Consider the following 21,500-nt stretch of genomic DNA (forward strand, 5'->3'; position numbering starts at 1 on the left):
AGGTTCATTTCCTCCCCCAAAGAGATGTTTCTAGTGCATCTTCTGGGAGAAGAAGCTGAAGAAGATAAATAAGAAGAAGCAATAAGAGGTGCCTGGGGGGCTCAGTCGGTTAAGCAGCCAACTCTTGATTTCAACTCAGGTCATGATCTCAGGGTCCTGGGATTGAGCCCCACATGGGACTTCCCACTCTGTGGGGAATCTGTTCTCCCTCTCCCTCTGCACCACTCCCCACTCATGCTTGCTCTCTCTCTCTAATGAATACATTTTTTTAAAACTTCTAAAAAATAAATATTAAAAAAGAAAAAGAAGCAAAAAGCTTGGTGCGAATTGGCTCAAGCAAGGACATGCATACTCACAGACCCACCAGGAGCACTGTAGGTTTGTGCAATTGGGAAAGGGATTGCCTTCAAAAGAGAGGGGGAGAGACTTGCTGAAATTTCACACCAGATTTGATTAAGAATACACACGCTGATCCACAGAAATTTTAGAAAATATAGAAGTACAAAGGAGAATCCCCACAATTGTCTCCTAGTCCCTCCCAGAGAAAGCCACTCCGAATATTATAGATACTATATATGTAAACGTATATGTATGTACATTTATAAATACATATGTAAATATGTAAATATTATATAAACATATATATAATATATATCCTTTCTAATTCTGCTTGTCTGTTTGCCTATCTATCACCTATCTATCCATCCATCATCCATCCATCATCTATCTATCTGCATGGCATCTATCATCTACCCCTCCATCTGTGGCAGTCAGGCCTTGGGTCTCTGACTGCAGGGAATGAATCTGAGCAGCCAGCTGCTGCACCTGGATTCCCATCACTGTCCTCAGCCAAGCACCTGGTGTGGCAGGGCACGAAGGCAGGCCCCATCTCGGAAGGTGCAGGATTCCTCTGATGGGTGTTCTTAGCCTGAAGACTCCGCTTGGCTTGATAAACTCTCTCAGAAATGTGGTCAGCCAGTCCCATCCATCCTGTCAGCTCCCTCTCCCTCACCTGCAGTCACTCTGCTTGGTGGTCTGAGGCTCCCTACTTATCCGAGCTCCCTCCCCATCTTGTCTCACAGGGGTTTCCCCCTGATACATTGTTTGTGCATCTCACTGCCCTTTGAATGTCTGGTACATTGGCTGACCTGGAATATCTATCGATCTGTCCATTGGATACCAAACATATTTTATAAAACTGTTATAATTTTGGTCTCTTCTATGTAAGCAAAGTAAGGCCAGGTTCTGAGAAAAATCTTGGCTGAGGGGTCTTATCCCAACTCAGTGAGTTTATTTAGTCCCATGTTACTTTCTGCCCGACATTGAACGTCCTAGAAGCCCTGCAGAATCTTTACAGATGTGCTCATATTCCAAGGAGTGAAGCCAAGATAAGGAGCCAGACATTCCACAAGGCCCCCCAAAGGCAGGTTCTGACTGAGTGTTAGTGGGACCTGGGAGCTTATTTGACTCTCAAATCCAGAGGAAACACAGGGAATATAATTAAGACTCAAAGATTTGCATGTTGTTGCCACAAACGAAAACTCCTCTGCATCGCTCTCTGGGTTATAAGTAGCTACCCAGTCTGTTCCAAGGGCCTGGGAAAGTCAGCTGGGCCAGGCCTGTCTCTGGACACCAGTAAGCCCTGCCAGAAAGATGCCATGGTAGTTTGAGAAGCTAAAGTAGCACATATAATTTAAGAAGACTACATTTACAGACACAATCCATATGACTACATGAAAAACAATTCTTATCTTTCAAATTACATGGCTCTGGATGTCATTACAGTTGTAAAAGGTTTTCTTTGGATTCATTTCAATCACAATCATGTGCATATTTTTCACATTTTGGAGGAGAAATCTCAGCCAGTGCTAAATCTCAAACATGTCCCTGGCTTTCATGGAAACAAGATTAGATTTACCCTCTTCAGTCAGGGTGGAAGTGCAATATTGTGAGATAATAAGAAGTATATATATATATATATATATTGTCTTTGTCCCCAGTACCTTGCACAGAGTTCCTAAAAACCTTGCCATTTCCTGAGAGGAACATCCTTTGTTATTTGTAATGGACAATTTTCAACCACAGCTGAGTTTATGCTAATGAGATAATTCTTGCCTAGGTCCCAGAGAGCTTCTGGAGGTAGGCTGTTGCCAAAAGAAACAACCAAGTGATTAGAGGGTTGCAACTTTCATCCCTACCCTATGACCTGCAGGGAGAGAAGAGGGGGTAGAGATTGAGTTCGATAACCAACAGCCAATGATTTAATCAGTCATGCCTATGAAATGGAACCTCCAAAAAAACTCTAAACTATCAGGGTCAGAAAGCATCCAGATTGGTACCAGGAGGGTGGCATGCCTGGAGAGCACATGGAAGCTCTGCAACCTTTCTCTCATACCTTGCCCTGTGCTTCTCTTTCATTTGGCTCCTCCTGAATTGCATCCATTATAATTAACTGGTAACCAAAAGTAAACTTCTTTCCTGAGTTCTGTGAGCTATTCTAGCAAGTTATCAAACCTGAGGGGATGGTTGTGGGACCCCCAATTTTACAGCCAGTCAGTCAGAAGTATGGGTGGCCCAGACTTGCAACTGATGTCTGAAGTAAGGGCAGTCTAATGGGACTGAGCCCTTAATCTATGGGGTCCGTGTAAATTCAGAATTAGTGTCAGAATTGAATTAAATTGTAGAACACCAAGTTGGGGTCTGGAGAGTTGGAGAATTGGCTGATATAGGGAAACACACCCACATGTTTGTTGTCACAAATGGTGTTGTAAAGCAAAACAGTTCAGAGAATGTGGCTCAGGAAATGGTACTTGTATGTGATCCTTAAGAACTTCATGAAACCTCCCAATATCATGACAGAAACTACTGCAAAAGTTTGCAAGACCCTTTCAATATACAAAATAATGGCTAAAGACACCAACCCACTGACCAAGGCTTAGAAGAGGTGGAGGGTTGATTTTAAATGTGCTGATATTTTTTTCTTTGTCAAATTTATTGATAATTAACATCTGATAAGTTGCATCTAAAAATGAATGAATTCTGACCATTGTATATATCTATAAAATCACTATCATGCTCAAGATCCAGACAATTCCATGAACCCAGAAAGATTCCTTATTATTCTTTTAAAGCCCATCCCTCCCTCTAACCATGGCCCCTGGAAACCACTGACCTGTTATTACCACTGTAGATTAATTTGTTTTTTGTTTATTAGAGGGGGGGTGGCAGATGGGTGGGAAGGGCAAAGAGGAAGGGAGAGAGAAACTTAAGCAGGTTCTACGCCCAGTGCAGAGCCTGATGGGCCTCCATCTCATGACCCTGAGATCATAACCTGAGCCAAAATCGACTCAGACACTTAATAGACTGAGTCACCTAGGCATCCCTAGATTAATTTGTGTTTGATATAAATCGAATAATAAAGTATGGACTCTTGTGTGTTCGGGTTCTTTAACTCAGCATAATGTTCTGGGGAGTTACCCATGTTGTACCAGTATCAGTGGCTCATTCCTTTTTAATACCAAGAAATATTCCATTATATGGTCACGACACATTTTGTTCATCCATTCACCTGTTGAAGGACAGGTGTTCCCTGCTTCCCCCACCACCCAGGCTCTACTATCAGAATATTGCTACTGTGAACACTTACATACAAGTCTTTTGTGTAGGCCTATGTTTTCACTCCTCTTGGATATATACCGGGGAGTGGAATGACTAGGTAGTATGGTACATACAAGTCACAATTTTAAGAAACTGCTGTCTTAGTCCACATGGGATGCTATTCTCTGAAATGTCATAGACTGGGTGGCTTATAAACAACAGAAATTTATTTCTCATAGTTCTAGAAGTTGGTGAGTCCAAGATCAAGGTCCTGGTGTCTGGTAAGAGCCCACTTCCTGGTACTTACATAGCTCTTTCCTCACTGTGTCCTCACATGGTAGAAAGGGCAAGTAAGCTCTCTGGGGTCTCTTTTACAAGGGCACAAACTCTATTCATGAGGACTCTACTCTCAGGATCTTATCACTTTCCAAAGGCCGCCTCTCCCAATACTATAAAATTGGGAATTAGGTTTCAACATATGAATTTGGGGGGTCATGAACATTTAGCCTATAGCCACTGCCAAACTGTCTTTCAGTCACTGGATAATTTCCATTTCCACCAGAAATTTATGAGATTTGCAATTGTTCTATATCCCTGTCGACACTTTATACTGTCAGTCTTTTTAACTCTAACCACTCTAATGGCTGTGTAGTGATATTTCATTGTGATTTTAATTTTCACTTTCCTAATTCCAAAAGATGTTGAACAAATTTTCATGTGCTTATTGGCCACTTGTATGTCATATTTTATGATATATCTTTTCAAATCTTTTACTCATTTTTGAGTTATTTATATTCTTATTATTGAGTTACAAAATTCTTTATCCTGGGTGTAAGTCTTTTCTGAAATATAGGAGTAGCAAGCATTTTCTCCCATCCAGTGGTTTATATTTTTCTTTATTTGTGTATTTCAAAGAGCAACATTTTTTCTTTTGATAAAATCCAACTTACTACCTTTTTCCTTCTGTTGTTTGTGTTTTTTCTGTCTTTTCCTATGCCAAGGTCATGAAGATTTTTTTCTTTCAGGAGACTTATAAGTCTGACTAAAAATATGTAAGTCTATTTCTGGCCTCTCTATTTTTCCTTGATGATGTTGTATGTATTGTTTGATCAATATTGTGATGTTATTGCTTATTATTGTGGCATTATAATAAGTCTTCAAATAAGTCTTCTTTCTTCTTTTTAAAAATTGCTTTGTCTATTTAATGTCATTTGAACTTCCAATCAGATTTTAAGATTAGCTCATCGATTTCTACAAAAACATTCTAGGATTTTGATTGAGATTTTATTGAATCTACAGATCAATTAAGAGAAAGCTGTCTTCTTCAATAATATGCAATCTTTCATTAACAAATATAATATTATTTAGGTCTTCTAATTCATGTCAGCAACGACCTACATATTCAGTGAAAAGTTTTTGCACATCTTTGTTGAACTTCTAAGAATTTTCATTTTGACAGTATTTTAAAAAATATTTATTTATTTACTTATTTGACAGTACTTTTAAATAGAATTTTGAAATTTCCCCTTGCTGTTAGTATTTAAAGTAATTTGTCACTACTATATTAAAGTACTGCGGATTTTTGTGCATTAGCCCTATGTCCTGTGACCTTGTTAAATTTACTTTTTTAATTCTAGTAGCTGTTTTGTCTTGAGGATTTTCTTCATAAACCAGCATATCTTCCATAAATAGAGACAGACATACTATTTCTTTAGGGATTTTGTCTTGATGCTTTTTTGTTTCTTGCCTAATAAATAGAAATGTTGAGAGTGATACCTTTAAGTATGATGTTAGCTCTGGTTTTTCATAAATATGCTTTGTTGAAGAAGTTACTTACTCTTCACCTCGCTAGGAGTTTCTTATCATAAATCGGCATTGAATTCTGTCAAATGGTTTTCTGCATTAATTGATACAATCATTAATTCTATTTACAGTATGAATTATATCGAAAGATTTTTTTTTTCTTCCCGATATTACACTTGCATTTCTGGGATATACGTTTTGTGGTCATGATTTATTATTCTTGTTACATATTGCTGAATTTGATTTGCTAATATTTTGCTTAAGTATATTTGATCTATATTCATGATAGATATTAATCTGTAGTTTTCTTTCTTTGCATTATCTTTGCCTGGTTTGGGTGTTAGGGCAAAGTTAGCTTCACAATATGAGTTAGAAAGTGATCACTCTTTGCAATATCTATTTTAACTGATATTAATATAGCCACACCAGCATTCTTATGCTTACTATTTGCTGGTGTATCTTTTTGCATTTACCTACTTTCAATTTATTTGTATCTCCATAATTACATTGTATTTCTTATAAATTGAATATATTTGAATCTTGCTTTGGAATCAGTTCTGGTCATCTTAGCTCTTAACTAGAGCATTGGTCCATAGCATTTAATGTAATTACTATGATGAGAGAAAAACTCTAAAGGCCTAGTATACAAGGGAAGCCATTTTAGATTTCTTTACATCAGCATGACTGCACATAAACTTTGTTCCAACCAAAAGCCTGATTTATGGCCACCATGCATGTATAGTACATCTGCTTCGTGAATGAGTAACCTAAAGAAAAATCATCTTGTCCTTGAGATATCAATCAATGCCCTTGCTCCCTGCATTCCTTTATGATAAAACTCGTGGTTTCTGCCTATATGCTAATCTATAATATTTTGAGCTTTTACATAACCCTGTAAAAACAGTTCATTCTCTGAAGTACATTCTTTCCTGTTTTGGGGGCAGCTTTCCTGTCTTCTGCTTGAATAAAACTCTTTTTTATTTCTTTTAGAGATTCTGAAAGGTTTGTTCAATTTGCATTGGTTAGATTTAAATCTACCATTTTATTACTTATTTTCCCTTTTTTCCCTCTGTTTTTTAACATTCATTTTATTTGAATACTTTTTAGAATTCTACTTTAATTTTATTATTATTGTCCATACCTCTTTGCATTATGTTCACTGGTACTCTCAACTTTGTACAGGATTCTTTATGTTAACATTATACCACTTCACATAAAATAAAGAAATCTTAAAATCATGTAAGTCCATTAAATGTACTGGCTCTTAACTATTCTTCAGAGTAAGAAAGCTATTTGTTTCCACAATATTAAATCTCCTGGATTCCTCTGACACTGATGGCTGAGGCTGTAGTGATAAGTTATTGGATGTTTTGTGACTACAAGCCCTCTTAGACATCATAGCCATACTCCCCACCCTGCTTATGGCTCCTTGTAAGGGTAACTTCTATGACATTGAATCTAAGGAAGGGGTAGCCCCATGTAACTCTCAACATGAGACTTTCCATTCAAGAACAGGAGCAGACACATCTTTGAGAAGGCTGTCTATAGACTGAGGACTGTCAGTGAAACCTTCTACTTGGGTATGAGCTATGGCAACTGTATTTTCTGAGAAATGTGAGGAGATAAGGCTAGGTGTGGACCATGAGACCAATAAAAAGATGATAAAGGGCCACAAAGAAGTATGGGTTATAAGGGCCAAAAACTGAATATTAAACTCTAAGGAACAGGGGAAAGATAACTGAGTAGATTATGGTGAGTCTAGATGGGATGAAATCAGAAAGATCTATAAAAAGCAGCAGATTCTGGGAAGCTGACTGATGATGCATCCATGGCAGGGCTCTGGAGTTATGATGTGATAGTTGTTAGCACCAATTAGCCCATATTTCTTTTCCTTCTAAGCACCTGGTAGGATGGCACTTCCAGCTGTACCATGTGACTATGCCAGGGCAAATTTTGAGTTTGAATGACTTTTGAGAAGAAGTGATACATATTACTTATGAGATGGGGCACTTGCTTGCTGAGGTGAGTTTCCATAAATTTTTTGCCCTCTGGCAGAGTGCCCAGCAATACTCAATATGTTGCCTGCTTTATAAGTCCACAGTCCTGAGTGACCATAATGAATAGTGTTCTGCTGGTCAGTGAGAAACAAATAGTGTAAACAAGAAGTACATCTCTGTCGTTTTAGGCCAACAGAGGTTTAGAAGGTACTACCACAGCATAACCTGGCCCTTCCTGACTATCAGAGAAGATTATGAAATCTTGTTTCTGTTAAAACTAAACACAAATGGAAGCCAGACTTGAGAATTTCCTGAGAAGACAAAACCAGTTTAGTCAGCAAAATCTTAATTTAGCTTAATTTTTAAGACAAGCCAGGCAAGCTCAACCTGGGTCACTTTTGGCATAGACTTCCAAAAATCATTAGCAATACTTAAAGATTTTATTTATTTGTTTGAGAGAGAGAGAGAGAGAGAGAGAGAGAGAGAGAGAGAGACTGAGATAGCAGGGGGAGGGTCAGAGGGAGAGGGAGAGGGAGAGAGAGAATCTCTAGCAAACTCCCTGCTGAGCTTGGACCCAATGAGGGGCTCAATCTCACGACCCTGAGACATGACCTGAGCTGAAACAAGAGTCAGATGCTTAATTTACTGAGCCATCCAGGCACCCCTAGCAAAACTTAAATAGTTCCCTAAAATTGATATGAAGTAATTGCCAACCAATTCCCTCTCATTTAAGAAAATTCTAATATTGTAACCAATCACTATAAAGAACAAATAGTCTCTGCCTTCACATTAGATAAGCTGCTTTCTCACAATATACCTATCATCCTCATTCCATGTTTTGGTTTGAGGGCTCCCAGTTTGCAAACATCTTTTTTGGGTCTATGAACAATAAACTTATAACTACTTCAGTGACTCATTGATTTTACCTTTGGGACTTTGGGTTCTTCTAAAATCCTTAAAACCTGTTTGGTTCCAGGTATGGCTTTTATGAGGCCTGATCATAAAGCACTTCCTGAGGGGTTCCTAATGGGTCTTCTATGAGCTGAATTGTGACCCCCTCAAATTTATGTGAGTCTTAACCTCCAGCACTGCAGAATGTGACTGGATAGGAGACAGGGTCTATTTAAAGGTAATTAAGGTGAAAGGAGGTGATAATGGTGGGATATATCCAGTAGGATTGGTATCCTTGTAAAAAAAAAGGAAGGGACACCAAGAGGGTGCACAGACAAAGACACAGCAAGAAGGCAGCCAACTGCCAACCTGGAGGAGACATCTCACCAGAAACCAAGCCTGCTGACATCTTGGTCTTGGACTTCTCCAGAAGTGTGAGAAAGTACATTTCTGTTGTTGAAGCCACCATCCCCCATCTGTGCTATTTATTATGGTGGCCCTAACAGACTACTATGGGACCTATGTCTTCCTGGTCGCCTTGTGTGTCTTTTTAATTAATCTTCATTACTTGAGCTTTGCTTTGTACACATGTACAAAGCATTGAAAGTTCAGAATCATGGTGCTGAATGGTAAAAATGATCCTTACTGTATGTCAGACACCAGAAAGGTACAGAGAATGTCAGAGGGAGCTGTATCCATCGACCTTACAGGAAATTAAATAATGAACCCAGCTAATTTTCTATGTTATTTGAAGAGTCATGGACACATTAAACTCTGTCATAGAGCATTTCCTTGACAACCACTTGCTCTCATGGGTGAAGGAAACCAACTAAGGAAACCAGCAATGACCTAGCAGGCACCGCCTGATGATATAAAAGAAGAATGGATGAAGCTTTAGCCTCACTCCCAAAGAAAGGAAAGAGAAGATCTGCAACCCCTGACAGGACATGTTACATGGGATTTGCCAGCTCTCTGAGGTTGTATATCCTTGAATATGTGTTGCTTAGAACCTCAGAGAACAGAGGCCAGGAAGATGACCTAAACAGATGTCAGAAAATTTAATCAAGAGAAGTGTGAGTGGCAGGATTTTATTGATGTAGGGCACAGCAAAGAAACTTCTTTGAGAAATTCATTTTCATTTCAAAAGCTTGACAATTCTTTTCAGCTTGAAGAATGGTAGGAAGATTTCAACGCTACAATTGCCACCTACCTGTCAATGGCTTCCAAGTGCGTATCTCCATTAGATCATTCCCTTATTATGCTCCAGACTCCTATTTTTAAAACTATGGAAAAATTCTTTTCAATGGCTTATAGATATCTCAAAGTCAGCAGGTCAAAACCAACCTAATAGTAATCACCCGGCCCCCACCAACACCTGTTCCTCACCCAAAATACCATCCAAGGAAGGCCGCAGCCTAGCACCCCTGAGTCTACGTCACCTTGGCCTCCCCCACCCTCTCATCAGCTTAGAGTAAATGCCCACAGGACTATCTTTCACCATCTGGTGTTGCTACACCAACATGGCAGGAAAAGTCATTTAGAGGCTATTAACCTCAGAACTTTTTTTAAACTATAAAAGCAAATATTAGCTGCGACCAGTAGAGTGTTTGTGAAGGCTAGCTTGGTGATGATTTGTTTCTTTGGAGAAACTGAACTTTCAGAAACCAAAAACGGTTGCTCAGTAATATTTTTGTGTGAATAAATGAATGATGAGTAAATGGATAATTCAGATTCAGGGGGACTGTGGCTCAATCAAACAGGACTGAACTTTTATATTTAAAATTAAGGGGGATCTCTAGGTGGCTCAGTGGTTTGGCACCTGCCTTTGGCTCTGAGCGTGATCCTGGGGATCCAGGATCGAGTCCCACATCGGGCTCCCTTGCATGGAGCCTGCTTCTCCCTCTGCCTGTGTCTCTGCCTCTCTCTCTCTCTCTGTCTCTCATGAATAAATAAATAAAATCTTAAAAAAATAAATAAAATAAAATTAAATTAAATTAAGGCGCTGGATTTCATATTTCAGTTTTCTCCCATGCTGTAAGTCTCATAGTCACTAAGGTCTGTAGCTGGTCCAGGGTGGTGAGGGGTCTGGAGAACCACACAGCCCAGAGATAGAATCTGTGGCTTCCCCTCTCTAACCCATGACCTGGATATAAAGTCGCAGAGTAGGCTTGTACAACAGGTTCTGCTGGATACTATTCACTTTACATAATCATTGAGGAAGCTATAGGGAAACTATTTGAGCCAACTCATGGGACTTTTCACATGATACTGAGCATATTTTGTCCATACTCCAGCCTGACACACCCAACTCACCCCTGAGAATGCATGCACACATGCTGTTGAGGAGGGTGAGGTCTATTGAAAACCTCTGAACTAGGAAACTCCTTTGGCTTTTTGTAGTTCTAGGCTTTTCTCCCAGTCAATGACTTTTATTAATGAATTGTATAATCTCCTAAGAAATCTCTATGGTTTGAAAGGGCAGTAAAAAAAATACAGAAGGGGGCACCTAAGTGGCTCAGTTGGTTGAACAAATGATCTTGGTTTCGGGTCTTTGGTTTCTTGGTTTCATGATCTCAGGGTCAGCTCAGGTCATGATCTCAGGATCATGAGATTGAGCCCCATGTGGGGCTTGTGCTGAGCAGGGTGTCTGCTTGAGATTCTCTCCCTCTGCTCCTCTTCCCATTTGTGTGTTCTCTTCTCTCTAAAATACATAAATCTTAAAAAAAAAAAAAAAATACAGAAGAATAGGTAGGTTCTTGGCTGTAGGGCAAGAAAAGAATTTACATATGAAAAGAAACACGGCAAATGTTGATAGCTTGTGGTTCTTCAAAGGCAATGCTGGTTTGCTTCTGCATCCCGGGCACTTAGCACAGTTGGTGTGCAGTGGGCGGTTGTTATGATTTTGAAAGAACTGCTTCTACAAGCTTTTCTGTGATCGTTCTGATTGTTCTCTAAAGACTTAAAGAGTTTACTTTTCTCCCTAAGTATTTCTTTTCCAAATCCATTTCCATAGCTGCTCAGCCCACCCTCCCGACAAAGGAAGGACAGCTTGATAACCAGGGAGGCTTTGTTCTTTTTCTCCTGCACTTGTAAACTGGAGGGAGTTCTAACCACCCCAAAGGGCTCACAGCATAGGCTGGTTGAAAATTGATTTATACAATTCCAACTTCAATCATCATTTCTTTAACCTAAAGAAAATGAGCCAAACGAGTGTTTGTGACTCAAATCTGAGGAATTCCAATGATATAGGGATTATAGTGTCCCTCTCTGATCCTGTACTGCTTAAGCTCCTGAATTGTAACATGGATCTAAGGGACAGATCTTTCAGGATGCTGGTGAACAACAATCTATAGCTGAGACCCTGGATATGAGCAGTAAAGGTGTCATCCAGTTGGAGACACTTAGGAGTCAGATTTGCCTCCTCCAGATTCATGAATCTCTGACCTCCAACGTCCTGTTTGCATGGGAGTGTCTTCTGTACCTCTGTTTCTCCATTTTTTTCCATTTCTCCAGCCTGCTCCAAGCATTATCCCAAGCTATTTGTATTGTTGCATCAGACACATATGTGCGTGGGCAGGCGCACACACATATCCTGCAGGTCAGTACTCTCACTGCCAATGGCAGCTGTGGGCTAACCTCCAAATGTTTGGTTGAGAGTCCATTTCTGAAGGAAAATGCCTGGGTCCTGGGCTGGGTGAACACCAGACACCTGCCCTTCCCTCACCATGTGTCAGAAGCTGCTCTGGGGGAAATATCTCACAGCTCAGGTGCACTTGCTGAGCCCTTTTGGGTGGGGGTGAAGTTCACTCCCCAGGCAACTAAAGCCAGCCAGTTAAGCCTCCACAGCCCAGTTTGTCTGACGATTAGGCCTTATTCCCATTTCTAGGCCAACAGCTGTCATCCAGATTGCCTTTCTGTGTGGAGCCTCCTCTCAAATACAGGAAGGGCAAAGGGACATTTATTCATCACCTACTAGGTGTCAGACATCTATGTGTATTTTTTCACTTCCTCCTTGAAACCACTCTCTGAGGTCAGATTAATCGTCCCATTTTACACATGGGAAAATGGAGGCACAAGCGGATTGAGTCTCCTGCTCAAGATTGTACAGTTTGTAAGGCTCACCTCTGCCTTATACCTTGAGCTCCCTACATTCTTGGCCAGAGCAAACCGTCTACTTGTGTGTGGAGCCTCTCACTTCCTATCCTAGGAATCTGAATAAAATGAAAGAAAATAAAGAGGTAAAAGAAGTAAAAAGGGGACAAGAAAAAGTTGCCAACCACCATCCCCCACCCCTCCAAAGAATCAAGTTTGTGTACAGCACTTCTCTAGGAAAAGCTGAGATGGCAAAGTCCAGCCAGATGGACAGGACAATGTAGCATCACTTGGGATGTGAGGCAAGCACTGTGGCTCCAAAGCGCTCAAGTAGGTGGACTTGTATCATTAATAACACCTGACTCTGATATCAGTATCACTGTGTGTGCTTTATCCAACAACACCATGCAATTAGCTCAACTGGAGATATTGTCAGACCCCACAGGTTAAGGATTCAGTCCCACAGGAATGTCCTCCCCACCCCCACTTGCTAATCGAAAGTCCAGGTTGTCACCTGTGCCTCTGATCAACTGGTTATAGAAAGGAGGTTCCAACGACCCCCTCTTTGGACTTGATTAATTTGCTAGAATGGCTCATAAAGCTCAGTGAAACATTTTACTGACTGGATTACCAGTTTGTTATAGAAGGATATAACTCAGATGGAAAAGATGTGTAGGGCGAAGTGTGGGGACAGGGTGTGGAGCTTCCATGCTCTCTCTAGATACACCACTGTCCTTGAATCTCCAAGTTCACCAGCTCATAAACTCTCAGAACCTGGTCTTTTCGGGTTTTTTGGAGGCTTCATCACATAGGCATGATTGATTAAATCATTGGGTATTGATGAATGAACTCAATTTCTAGCCCTTCTCTTCTCCCTGAAGTCTGGGAGTGGGACTGAAATTTCCAACCCTCTAATCACAGAATTGGCTTCCCTGACAACTGGCCCCCAACCTTAGGTGACCTAAGGGCTTTCCAAAAGCCACCTCATTAACATAAAAAAGACACCTTTACAGCTGTCATAACTGGAAATTCCAAGGGTTTTATGAGCTCTGTGCCCTGAATGGGGATGAAAACCAAGCATATATTTATTATAAATCACAATATCACAAGCACCAAATATTCTGTACTTATTCTGTGCCAGGAACCATTTTAATGATTACGTATATTAACTCTCTTTAATTCCCACACAGCATGATCTCCATTTTACAGAAAAGAAACTGAGGCCCAGAGAAGTTAAGTAACTAGTGCAAAGTCACACAGTTGCAAGCCATGCAGCCAGGAATTGAATTAAGGCGTATGGTTTTGCCATCCATGCTTTTGGGCCATACTTCACTGCCTTTTAAATGATGTCACTGGAGGTAGGACCCTTTTAAGGGAGGAAAAGAGTAAACCACAGAAAATCATGAAGGAAAATTCACCCCCACACAACTGTTTTAGAAATCTTTCCCAGATCTAACGTAGCTTCCTCTGGCAAGCTGCTCACTATCATCCTAGCTTGGTTTAAACTTGCCATCTTGTCCTCAAAATCAGTAAGGTTGATGGCTGTCCCTCCTCCATAGAGTGATTGCCCTAAGGGTCAAAGGCCCACCATTCATCTTCATGTGCCAATGCCCATGACAGCCTCAGTGTGGCATGGCGCTCCCTGAAGGTGTGGGAAGGAAGGACACTGGGACACTTCTCACTGGTATCATCCCACCTCTAGCATTTAGGCTCACAGAGCAATTCTGCTTTCAGTGGTGCCAGTGTGTCAGAAGGCGAACACCCCAGTCTTCTCACAGCTTCCTTGACAAACCCAAGTTCAAATTGAGTGTCACTCTTGGGAGTCAGGCAGGGAAAGCTGTGGTCCCCTGAGACGACCAGAATGGCTGGTCAGCCCCAGAGCAAACACAGCCTCTGCACAGTCTCTCCTAGTCCTCATCCCCATTGGCATTTATTTATTTACCATCCTTGTGTCATTCATTCCTGCATTCTAAACATTGACTCAGCAGCCTCACAAGGCTCAGAGCCACATGCTGGTCCTAGAAGAATAACAGGAGATGCTTGGAGAGAAATCCTGGCAAAGGGATGGCAAGATGAGGTGAGAGGAGGGCAGGGAATTCTAGCATAAGGGGTCTGGCAATTTAGGATCTAAGGCCAGTGACAGGCATGCATAATAAAAAGAGGGGCAAATTGAATGAAAGGTAAAGGCTCTTTGTGAAGAAATTGCTATGGATTGCTGGCTTTGAAAAGCACGTTGGAGAAGCACTGAAAGGGCAACTTTTCACTCTATCTTTTGGATACTGACTGAGCCACATAGAATAAGGAAAAGTAAATGAAGCCTTGTAAATATGCGTGGCCCAAGGTCTGTGCTCAGACATTTTCATTTGCCTCTCTCTATTACTCTTTCATTCACTGTAGTCCTGGAGAATAGATTCCAGTACAGCAAGATGCCAAGTGAATATTTCACTAGAGAAAGGAAAGAAAAACAGAGGGAAAGAAAGTGGTTAAGGGAGAGGTGAGTAGCAGTCAGAAGCAGACATGCTCTGGAGCCATCTGCCTCAGCTCAAGTCTCAGTCCTGGCCCATGCTAGCCTCCTGGACCTCTCAGAAGAGATGGAGGAAGAGGCAGCTGGGGAGAGATGGGACACAAAAGAAACTTTGGTAGTATCGCCTTATTGCTTATTCAGCAAATTGACCCAAGAAAACCAGGGAGAAACAATGCATCTGCAGTAAGAACCATCTGCCTACAGTAAATGAAGTCATGCCATATTTAAAACCAACTGCCTACTAAGAGCTAGTCAACCTCTATGCTATGTCCATAAGCTGCTGTGATATGATAGCAGCCAACACTCACTGAGCACTCACTGCATGCTGGGTATTCACTATACTAAAAATTTAGTATGAATTTTCCAGTGACCCTATGAGCTAAGTAATATCATCATCCCAATTTTACAGAAATGAGGCACAGAGATGATCAGAATCTCTCCTGGAGCCACATATCGGATTTTGCCCAGTGAGCCAATTCTGATAAAAACCACTGGCTTCACTAAGTGGACTCAAGCCCAGTGCACTCATCAGTAACACATGAATTCTCTCGTAACCCTTGGGGCTCCATGAATTAAAAACTCAAAAGGATGGGGCACCTGACTGGCTTAGTTGGTAGACCATGCAACTTGAGCTTGGGGTTGTGAGTTCAAGCCCCATGTTGGGTGTAGAGATTACTTAAAAAATAAAATGTTTAGAAAGAATGGAAAAAAGAAAGGTAGAAAGGAAGGAAGGAAGAAAGAAAGAAAGAAAGAAAGAAAGAAAAAGAAGGAAAGAAAGAAAGAAAGAAAGACAAAAGAAAGAAAGAAAGAAAGAAAGAAAGAAAGAAAGAAGAAAGGAAGGAAGGAAGGAAGAAAGAAAGAAAGAAAGAAAGAAAGAAAGAAAGAAAGAAAGAAAGAAAGAAAAAGGAAAGAAAGAAAGAAAATTCAAGAGGTAAGAATACAAGGAAAGATATCGGAATGAGACTAAGCTGTGTGTCTGTGTCAGGCTGTCCTTCACCAGGCAGCATACATTTGTCCAATTTTAGCTTCCTTTGCTTTGTTTTCTTCATCCGTGAAATAAAGTTATTAGGCCATGCCTTATACTAAAATGCAAGAATTTAATAAAATAGGGTCAAAGTGACTCCACGCAGGGATTGGATATAGTAGCTGGATATAGTCACCTGCTATGACTTTGGCCTTGAGATCTAACTGGGGATACTAGTTATCATTTCAGAGCTATTTGGGTTTTGTCTCTGCTCCCTTTGCCTATCATTAAGGATATGCTCTGGAGAAATATTCAGTAAGAAGGTGAAATACATGGGACAGGAGACCTGGAGAATCAGATTCATTGGTATTTCGACAATTTTGGAACAGCTCCTCTTTACTGAGAAAGCAACTGTTTAGTGGATAAAGATCTGTAGAGTTGTCACATGTAGCCCACAAATCACAGATCGCTTTCCAGATGACTCAGACTTTCTGCTGAAAGAGCATGCTTGTGACTGCTGCCCTTGGGAAGGCCCCTTCCTCAATGAAAGGGTGAGTTCAATGCTCTTAGCTCAAAATACAACTGGACTGCATTAAATACCAGTTGCTTTCAAACTGCTTTCTAAATCTGGCCCTGGAGCTTCTCTGGTTTCATGTAGGGCCACAGAAGTGCCCCAGCACACACTTAATACTCACTGTGCTGTGGGTGACCACAGAGTGACCCGGGAGTGACGTGTGGGCAACCCCCCTGGAGCCAACACAACGACAGCTTTGCCCATTGGAGGTCACACCAGTGCCCTTAGCAGATACTCTGGTCAGCTGAAAATTATAATATTTTTTTTTGAAATGATCATTTAAAAAAAATGTCCAAGTGGAAACAATTAAACTTTGGGAAAGTCAAACAAATGTTGCTAGCCAACAAACCCCAACCAGAAACCAAGCTGTGATTGGCTCTAGATGTAAAATCTAGAGAAAATTCAGGGGGACATCAGATTCCCAAGTTCAGAGGCAATACCAAAGAGATAGCAGAGCCCAGTGTTATAAATAGCATGTTCTGTGACAATTACAAGCAGTAGTATTTAGAAAGTCACTTGTGAAGGAAAGATTGAAGAATTAATTACCTCAGAATGGGCTGCCAAGAGGTGGCTTTGATGTTATCACAGATAAGCCTCCTCAACAACACTGCCAAGAGTGGGGGTTACAGTACACTTGGATTTAAGTGAAATCTTCAGGAGACGAACCGTGATAGGAACACATCATGGCTCAAATGGACCACTTTAGGAGTGGAATAGGTTCCCAGCCAAGGCCACTTACTCCACTGCGACAAAACTGAAAATACGAACATATCTAAAGACAGAATGAGGTGAGGAAAGAGGATCTCAGAGGTTAATTTGACCCAATCTGAGGAGAGAACAGCCCTTGTTCCAAACAGCATTGTTTTAGGTCAAGATACAGCAGCTATTTTCAACGTAAAGGCAAGAAACCACTAGTTCTCAAACATCAGCAATCATCTGAGGTCCCTGTTAAAATACAGATGGCCAGGTTCCATTCTCAGAGAGTCTGGGATGGGCTTTGGACATCCAAATATTCATCAATCCCACTGAGGTGATTCTGAGGCACATGGTGGGAGTCTGGAGTCCCAGCCTCCCCTCGCAGCTTCAGACAACTTGGCTCCCTGTGGAACTTGCCCAGAAAGAAAGAATGTGTAGCCCTGATGAGCCTAGCATCTTGCTGAACAGTTAGAGATTTGCATTATGTATCAATAAATTGATTTTCGACTTCAAGGATGGGTCTCCTTCACTTGGCAAATCCACAATAGATATCTTGGGTTACTTTTTTTTTTTTAAGATCTTGCTTATTTATTCATGAGAGACAAAGAGAGAGGCAGAGACACAGGCAGAGGGAGAAGCAGGTTCCTCACAGGGAGCCCAATGTGGGACTCGTTCCCCGAACTGGGATCATGTCCTGAGCCAAAGACAGACGGCCAACCACTGAGCCACCCAGGTGTCCTCGGGTTACTTTTTAGGAGCCTTTTACCTCCTGCACTATCCATTTTTGAATAAAATCCTCACCATAAGGTATTGTGTGCCAGATTAATTAAATAGCTAATTGTAAAAAGGGAGAAATACAAAAACATAATGTTTGTGGGGTGCCTGGATAGCTCAGCTGGCTCCGATGCTGACTCTTGATTTAGCTCTAGTCATGATCTCAGGATCCTGGGATTAGAAGCCCTATATTGGACACTGCGCTCAGCATGCAATCTGCTTAAGATTCTCTCTCCCATTCCCTCTGCTGCTCCCCCAGCTCACACACCCTTTCTCTCTCTTTCAAAAAAAAAATCTTAAAAACCCCATATTTGCATGTTCTTTGGTTAGACACAATCTCTGCAAACAAAATATGAAACCTGGAGGCAAGAAAAGAGTACATTAGGTTTGAGCTCATAAAAATTTAAAACTTTTATAGGATAAAAGATACTGTAATTTTAAAAAAAATTAAGTGACAGAATGAGAGACAATCTTTGATTTATATGTAATACTCAACAGTTTAAAATTTAGATAATTTAATGAGTTTCTACAAATCAATTTAAAAATCTAAAAAACAGTAAAGAAAAATGGGCAGGATGTGATCCCTGCATACAATAATTGGGATATATATATATATAAAATTCATTGTTTATATGAAATTTTAATTTAACTGAGTGTCCTGAATTTTTTTTAAGTCTGGCAACCCTAAGAGGATATGAACTTCCAATTTACAGAATGAGAAACACAAATGACCCAAGATTGTTGAAAAGATGTATACAAATTAAAACAAACACGACTAACTCGTTTTTTGCTCATTCGACTGTAATACATTACAAAGCAATGTCCCCTGTGGGCATCGATAAAGAAAAATGCATTTAACACACTCTATGGAAAATGTAAGACCATAAAGCATTTCTGGAAAATTCTAGTAGCTCTGATGAAAGACCTACAATTAAGATCCAATATTACATGCTACCTTGACATTTAGTAAAACTGGGAGGGTCCTGAATGACATAACTGCAAGTCTTCCTCCCCAGTCTGACCACTTGCGGGCCAAACAGCCCTCCTTACCAATGGGACCAAGCATAATACTTGTCCATCCCTGAGTATTAGATGTCAGTCTCCTGACAGTCTAGAGAATTATTCAAAACAAGCCAATCATGTCATCCTGAGGGAACCAGGAGGCATCTCTCTTCTTGGTCTTACAAAACCTTACTCTTACACCCCTGACTGATCCCTCTGTTCCCAAATGCAGCCCCCATGTAGCCCCCGTGGTATGTGGTGTCCTCCTCCCCTGGGGTGTGAGTACAGTATCTAACTGGTTTCATCTCTTTATCATCATCGGGTGTCACTCCTTATCCCTGGAAGAGGAATCTTTCCCTTATCAACCGGATAAAGAGGAGGTGATTAAAACAGCAGCATCTTTCAAATTTTTAAAGGTACCCACTTTCAAAATTTCACTTCCAAGAATATACCCTATGAAATACTCACAAACACACATGCAAAAATGCATGCAGAAACAAGAATATTCACCAGAACGTTGTATTTTTTTAAAGTGAAAAATTGGTAGCAACCTGACTGTCCATCCATCAGGAAATGGTTAAATAAATTATCATCAGTATAATCTCTGAAATACTATATAACAATTAAAATGATATAGAATGGACTCCAAGACTTATTATATTTAAGCAATGCATAGAATCGATTTATGCAAAATAACATACACCTACACACACACACACACACACACACACACACACACACACAAAATAAAAACAAGGTAGAAAAATGTCAAACTGATCAAAGAGGTTGTTTGGAAGGTGAGGAGAGGGACAAGAGGAGGCTTCTGTGTTTTTATGTTGTTTAATTTTGTACTGTTAGAGTCTTCTACACTAAAAATTCATTCTAGTATCACTTCTGTGATGTGATAGAAATTTAAAGGCAAGAAAAGTAAACGAAACTATATATAAAAATCTCATAGACCGACACCTGGTGATTGTTTGTAGTAACGTAACACAACCAAGAATAAGAGTGGCTAGACTGTATGTCCCAGCACCAAAGATATCTTCTGGGCCTTTGTGCTACGTGTTGACTTAGCCTGGTAAGTTTTTCTCAGCTTTTCTCCAGGAGTCACATATTCTGGATCAGCTAACGCATTTTTTGCAAATCCTTTTCAATGCCTTTCCTACCCCATCTTGTATTTACCATCATCATCTCATGCAATATGTTAAAAACAAAACAAACAAGTATATAAAGAGGAGGATGAGTTCCAGTGAATGAGAGAAATGAAAAATGGCTAAGTACTGTTCATCCTAGTGTGAAGACCAGAAGAGCCCTTGGCAACTGTTTATTCATGCTAAGTGAAAATGTGAATTTAACTAAAAAATGATGGAGATGTCCTTTCCTTTTTCTCTCTTTAAAGAAGCCATTTGGCTAGTGAATGGCAAGCAGCATTAGCGAGCAATCACGTACTTGATGCAGATCCTAACGGAGGTCATCAAACTTTGGGCCACAGTCCATCAACTATCCCTATCGAAGTCTATCCCTGCCCTGCCATGGGCCATCCCACTCAACCTTCTCCGTTTGCCCTGAGGACAGACTCCCACCTCCAGCTCCACTCTGTCCCTTCCTCTCCCTGGGGACTCGCTTTGATATCTCACCACACTGATGCCGTCATTGAGAAGGGCCTCCCCGAAGATCATCATGTAGAGTGGCTCATTCACACGCGCCTCCTCAAACACAGCCAGCACAGCTACGGGGTCAACGGCTGAGATCAGGCTGCCAAACAGCAGGTTCTGAAGTAGGTTGACATCACTGAGGCCAAAGGCTTTGATCTGGCAGATGAGGTAGAGGGAGAGGCCAATGCCAAAGGCATTAATCAGGGCCCCCAGGCCTGCCCACCACAGGATGGACCCAATGTTCTCGAAGAAGGGCCGGGTGGGCATGAAGTAACCACCTTCCAGGACGATAGGTGGAAGGAGATACAGGAAGTAGATGCTTGTATCCATGACGGGAGGAGATTTATGGTCAGTGCCAAAGATGATGGCACCCACCAGAGCCCCAACGATGATGAGGAGGCAGCTTTCTGGCATGAGGCCTGGTAGTCTGTGGTAAAGATGGAAGCCTAGGGAAGAGCAGAGAACCACATTTAGAGGTTTGCAAATACGATGGCTCTAGCTACTAAGATACCAGGAGACTGGTATAAAAGAAGCCTTCTAAAACCAGTTGAGGGGACCTTGGGTAGGCTGGCATGCAGCCCTGAGCCTCAGGACCCCATCTGTAGCAGGGGCTGGAAGTGCTGCAGGGAGTCTCGATGAGGTCAAATACTTAACATGCCGGGCCCAGTGAAGGTCTCAGAGTGGTCCTCAACCAGCCATCCCCTCCCCTTCCTCCTCCCTGCTTCCCTACCTTATGGGGTCCAAGAGGGCAGTGGGGGAAGAGGAATGAAGACCGTGGAGCTCCTTTGCATTCCTGCAAAACCCACCTTTGAGGCTCATTCAGAGTCAGTCACAGTCACCTAAACATCAGCTTCTTCCAAACCTCCCTTCCACAAAACCAGTAAAAGAAAATTCAGCCTTTTATTTTATTTTCCTTATTTAACCAATGACA

General features: G+C 41.1%; 1 protein-coding gene across 1 annotated transcript in view; it reads right to left on the reverse strand.

The window, feature by feature from the left end:
• Positions 1–21,500, reverse strand: part of SLC9A4 (solute carrier family 9 member A4) — a 74,045-nt gene that overhangs the window by 46,019 nt on the left and 6,526 nt on the right. Inside the window, exon 2 of the mRNA XM_025992386.2 lies at positions 20,552–21,015. Within this exon, the coding sequence (XP_025848171.1) occupies positions 20,552–21,015 (464 nt within the window). The remainder of the gene's footprint in view (positions 1–20,551; positions 21,016–21,500) is intronic.

Source organism: Vulpes vulpes, chromosome 16, assembly GCF_048418805.1.
Source record: "Vulpes vulpes isolate BD-2025 chromosome 16, VulVul3, whole genome shotgun sequence".
Classification (NCBI taxonomy): Eukaryota; Metazoa; Chordata; class Mammalia; order Carnivora; family Canidae; genus Vulpes; species Vulpes vulpes.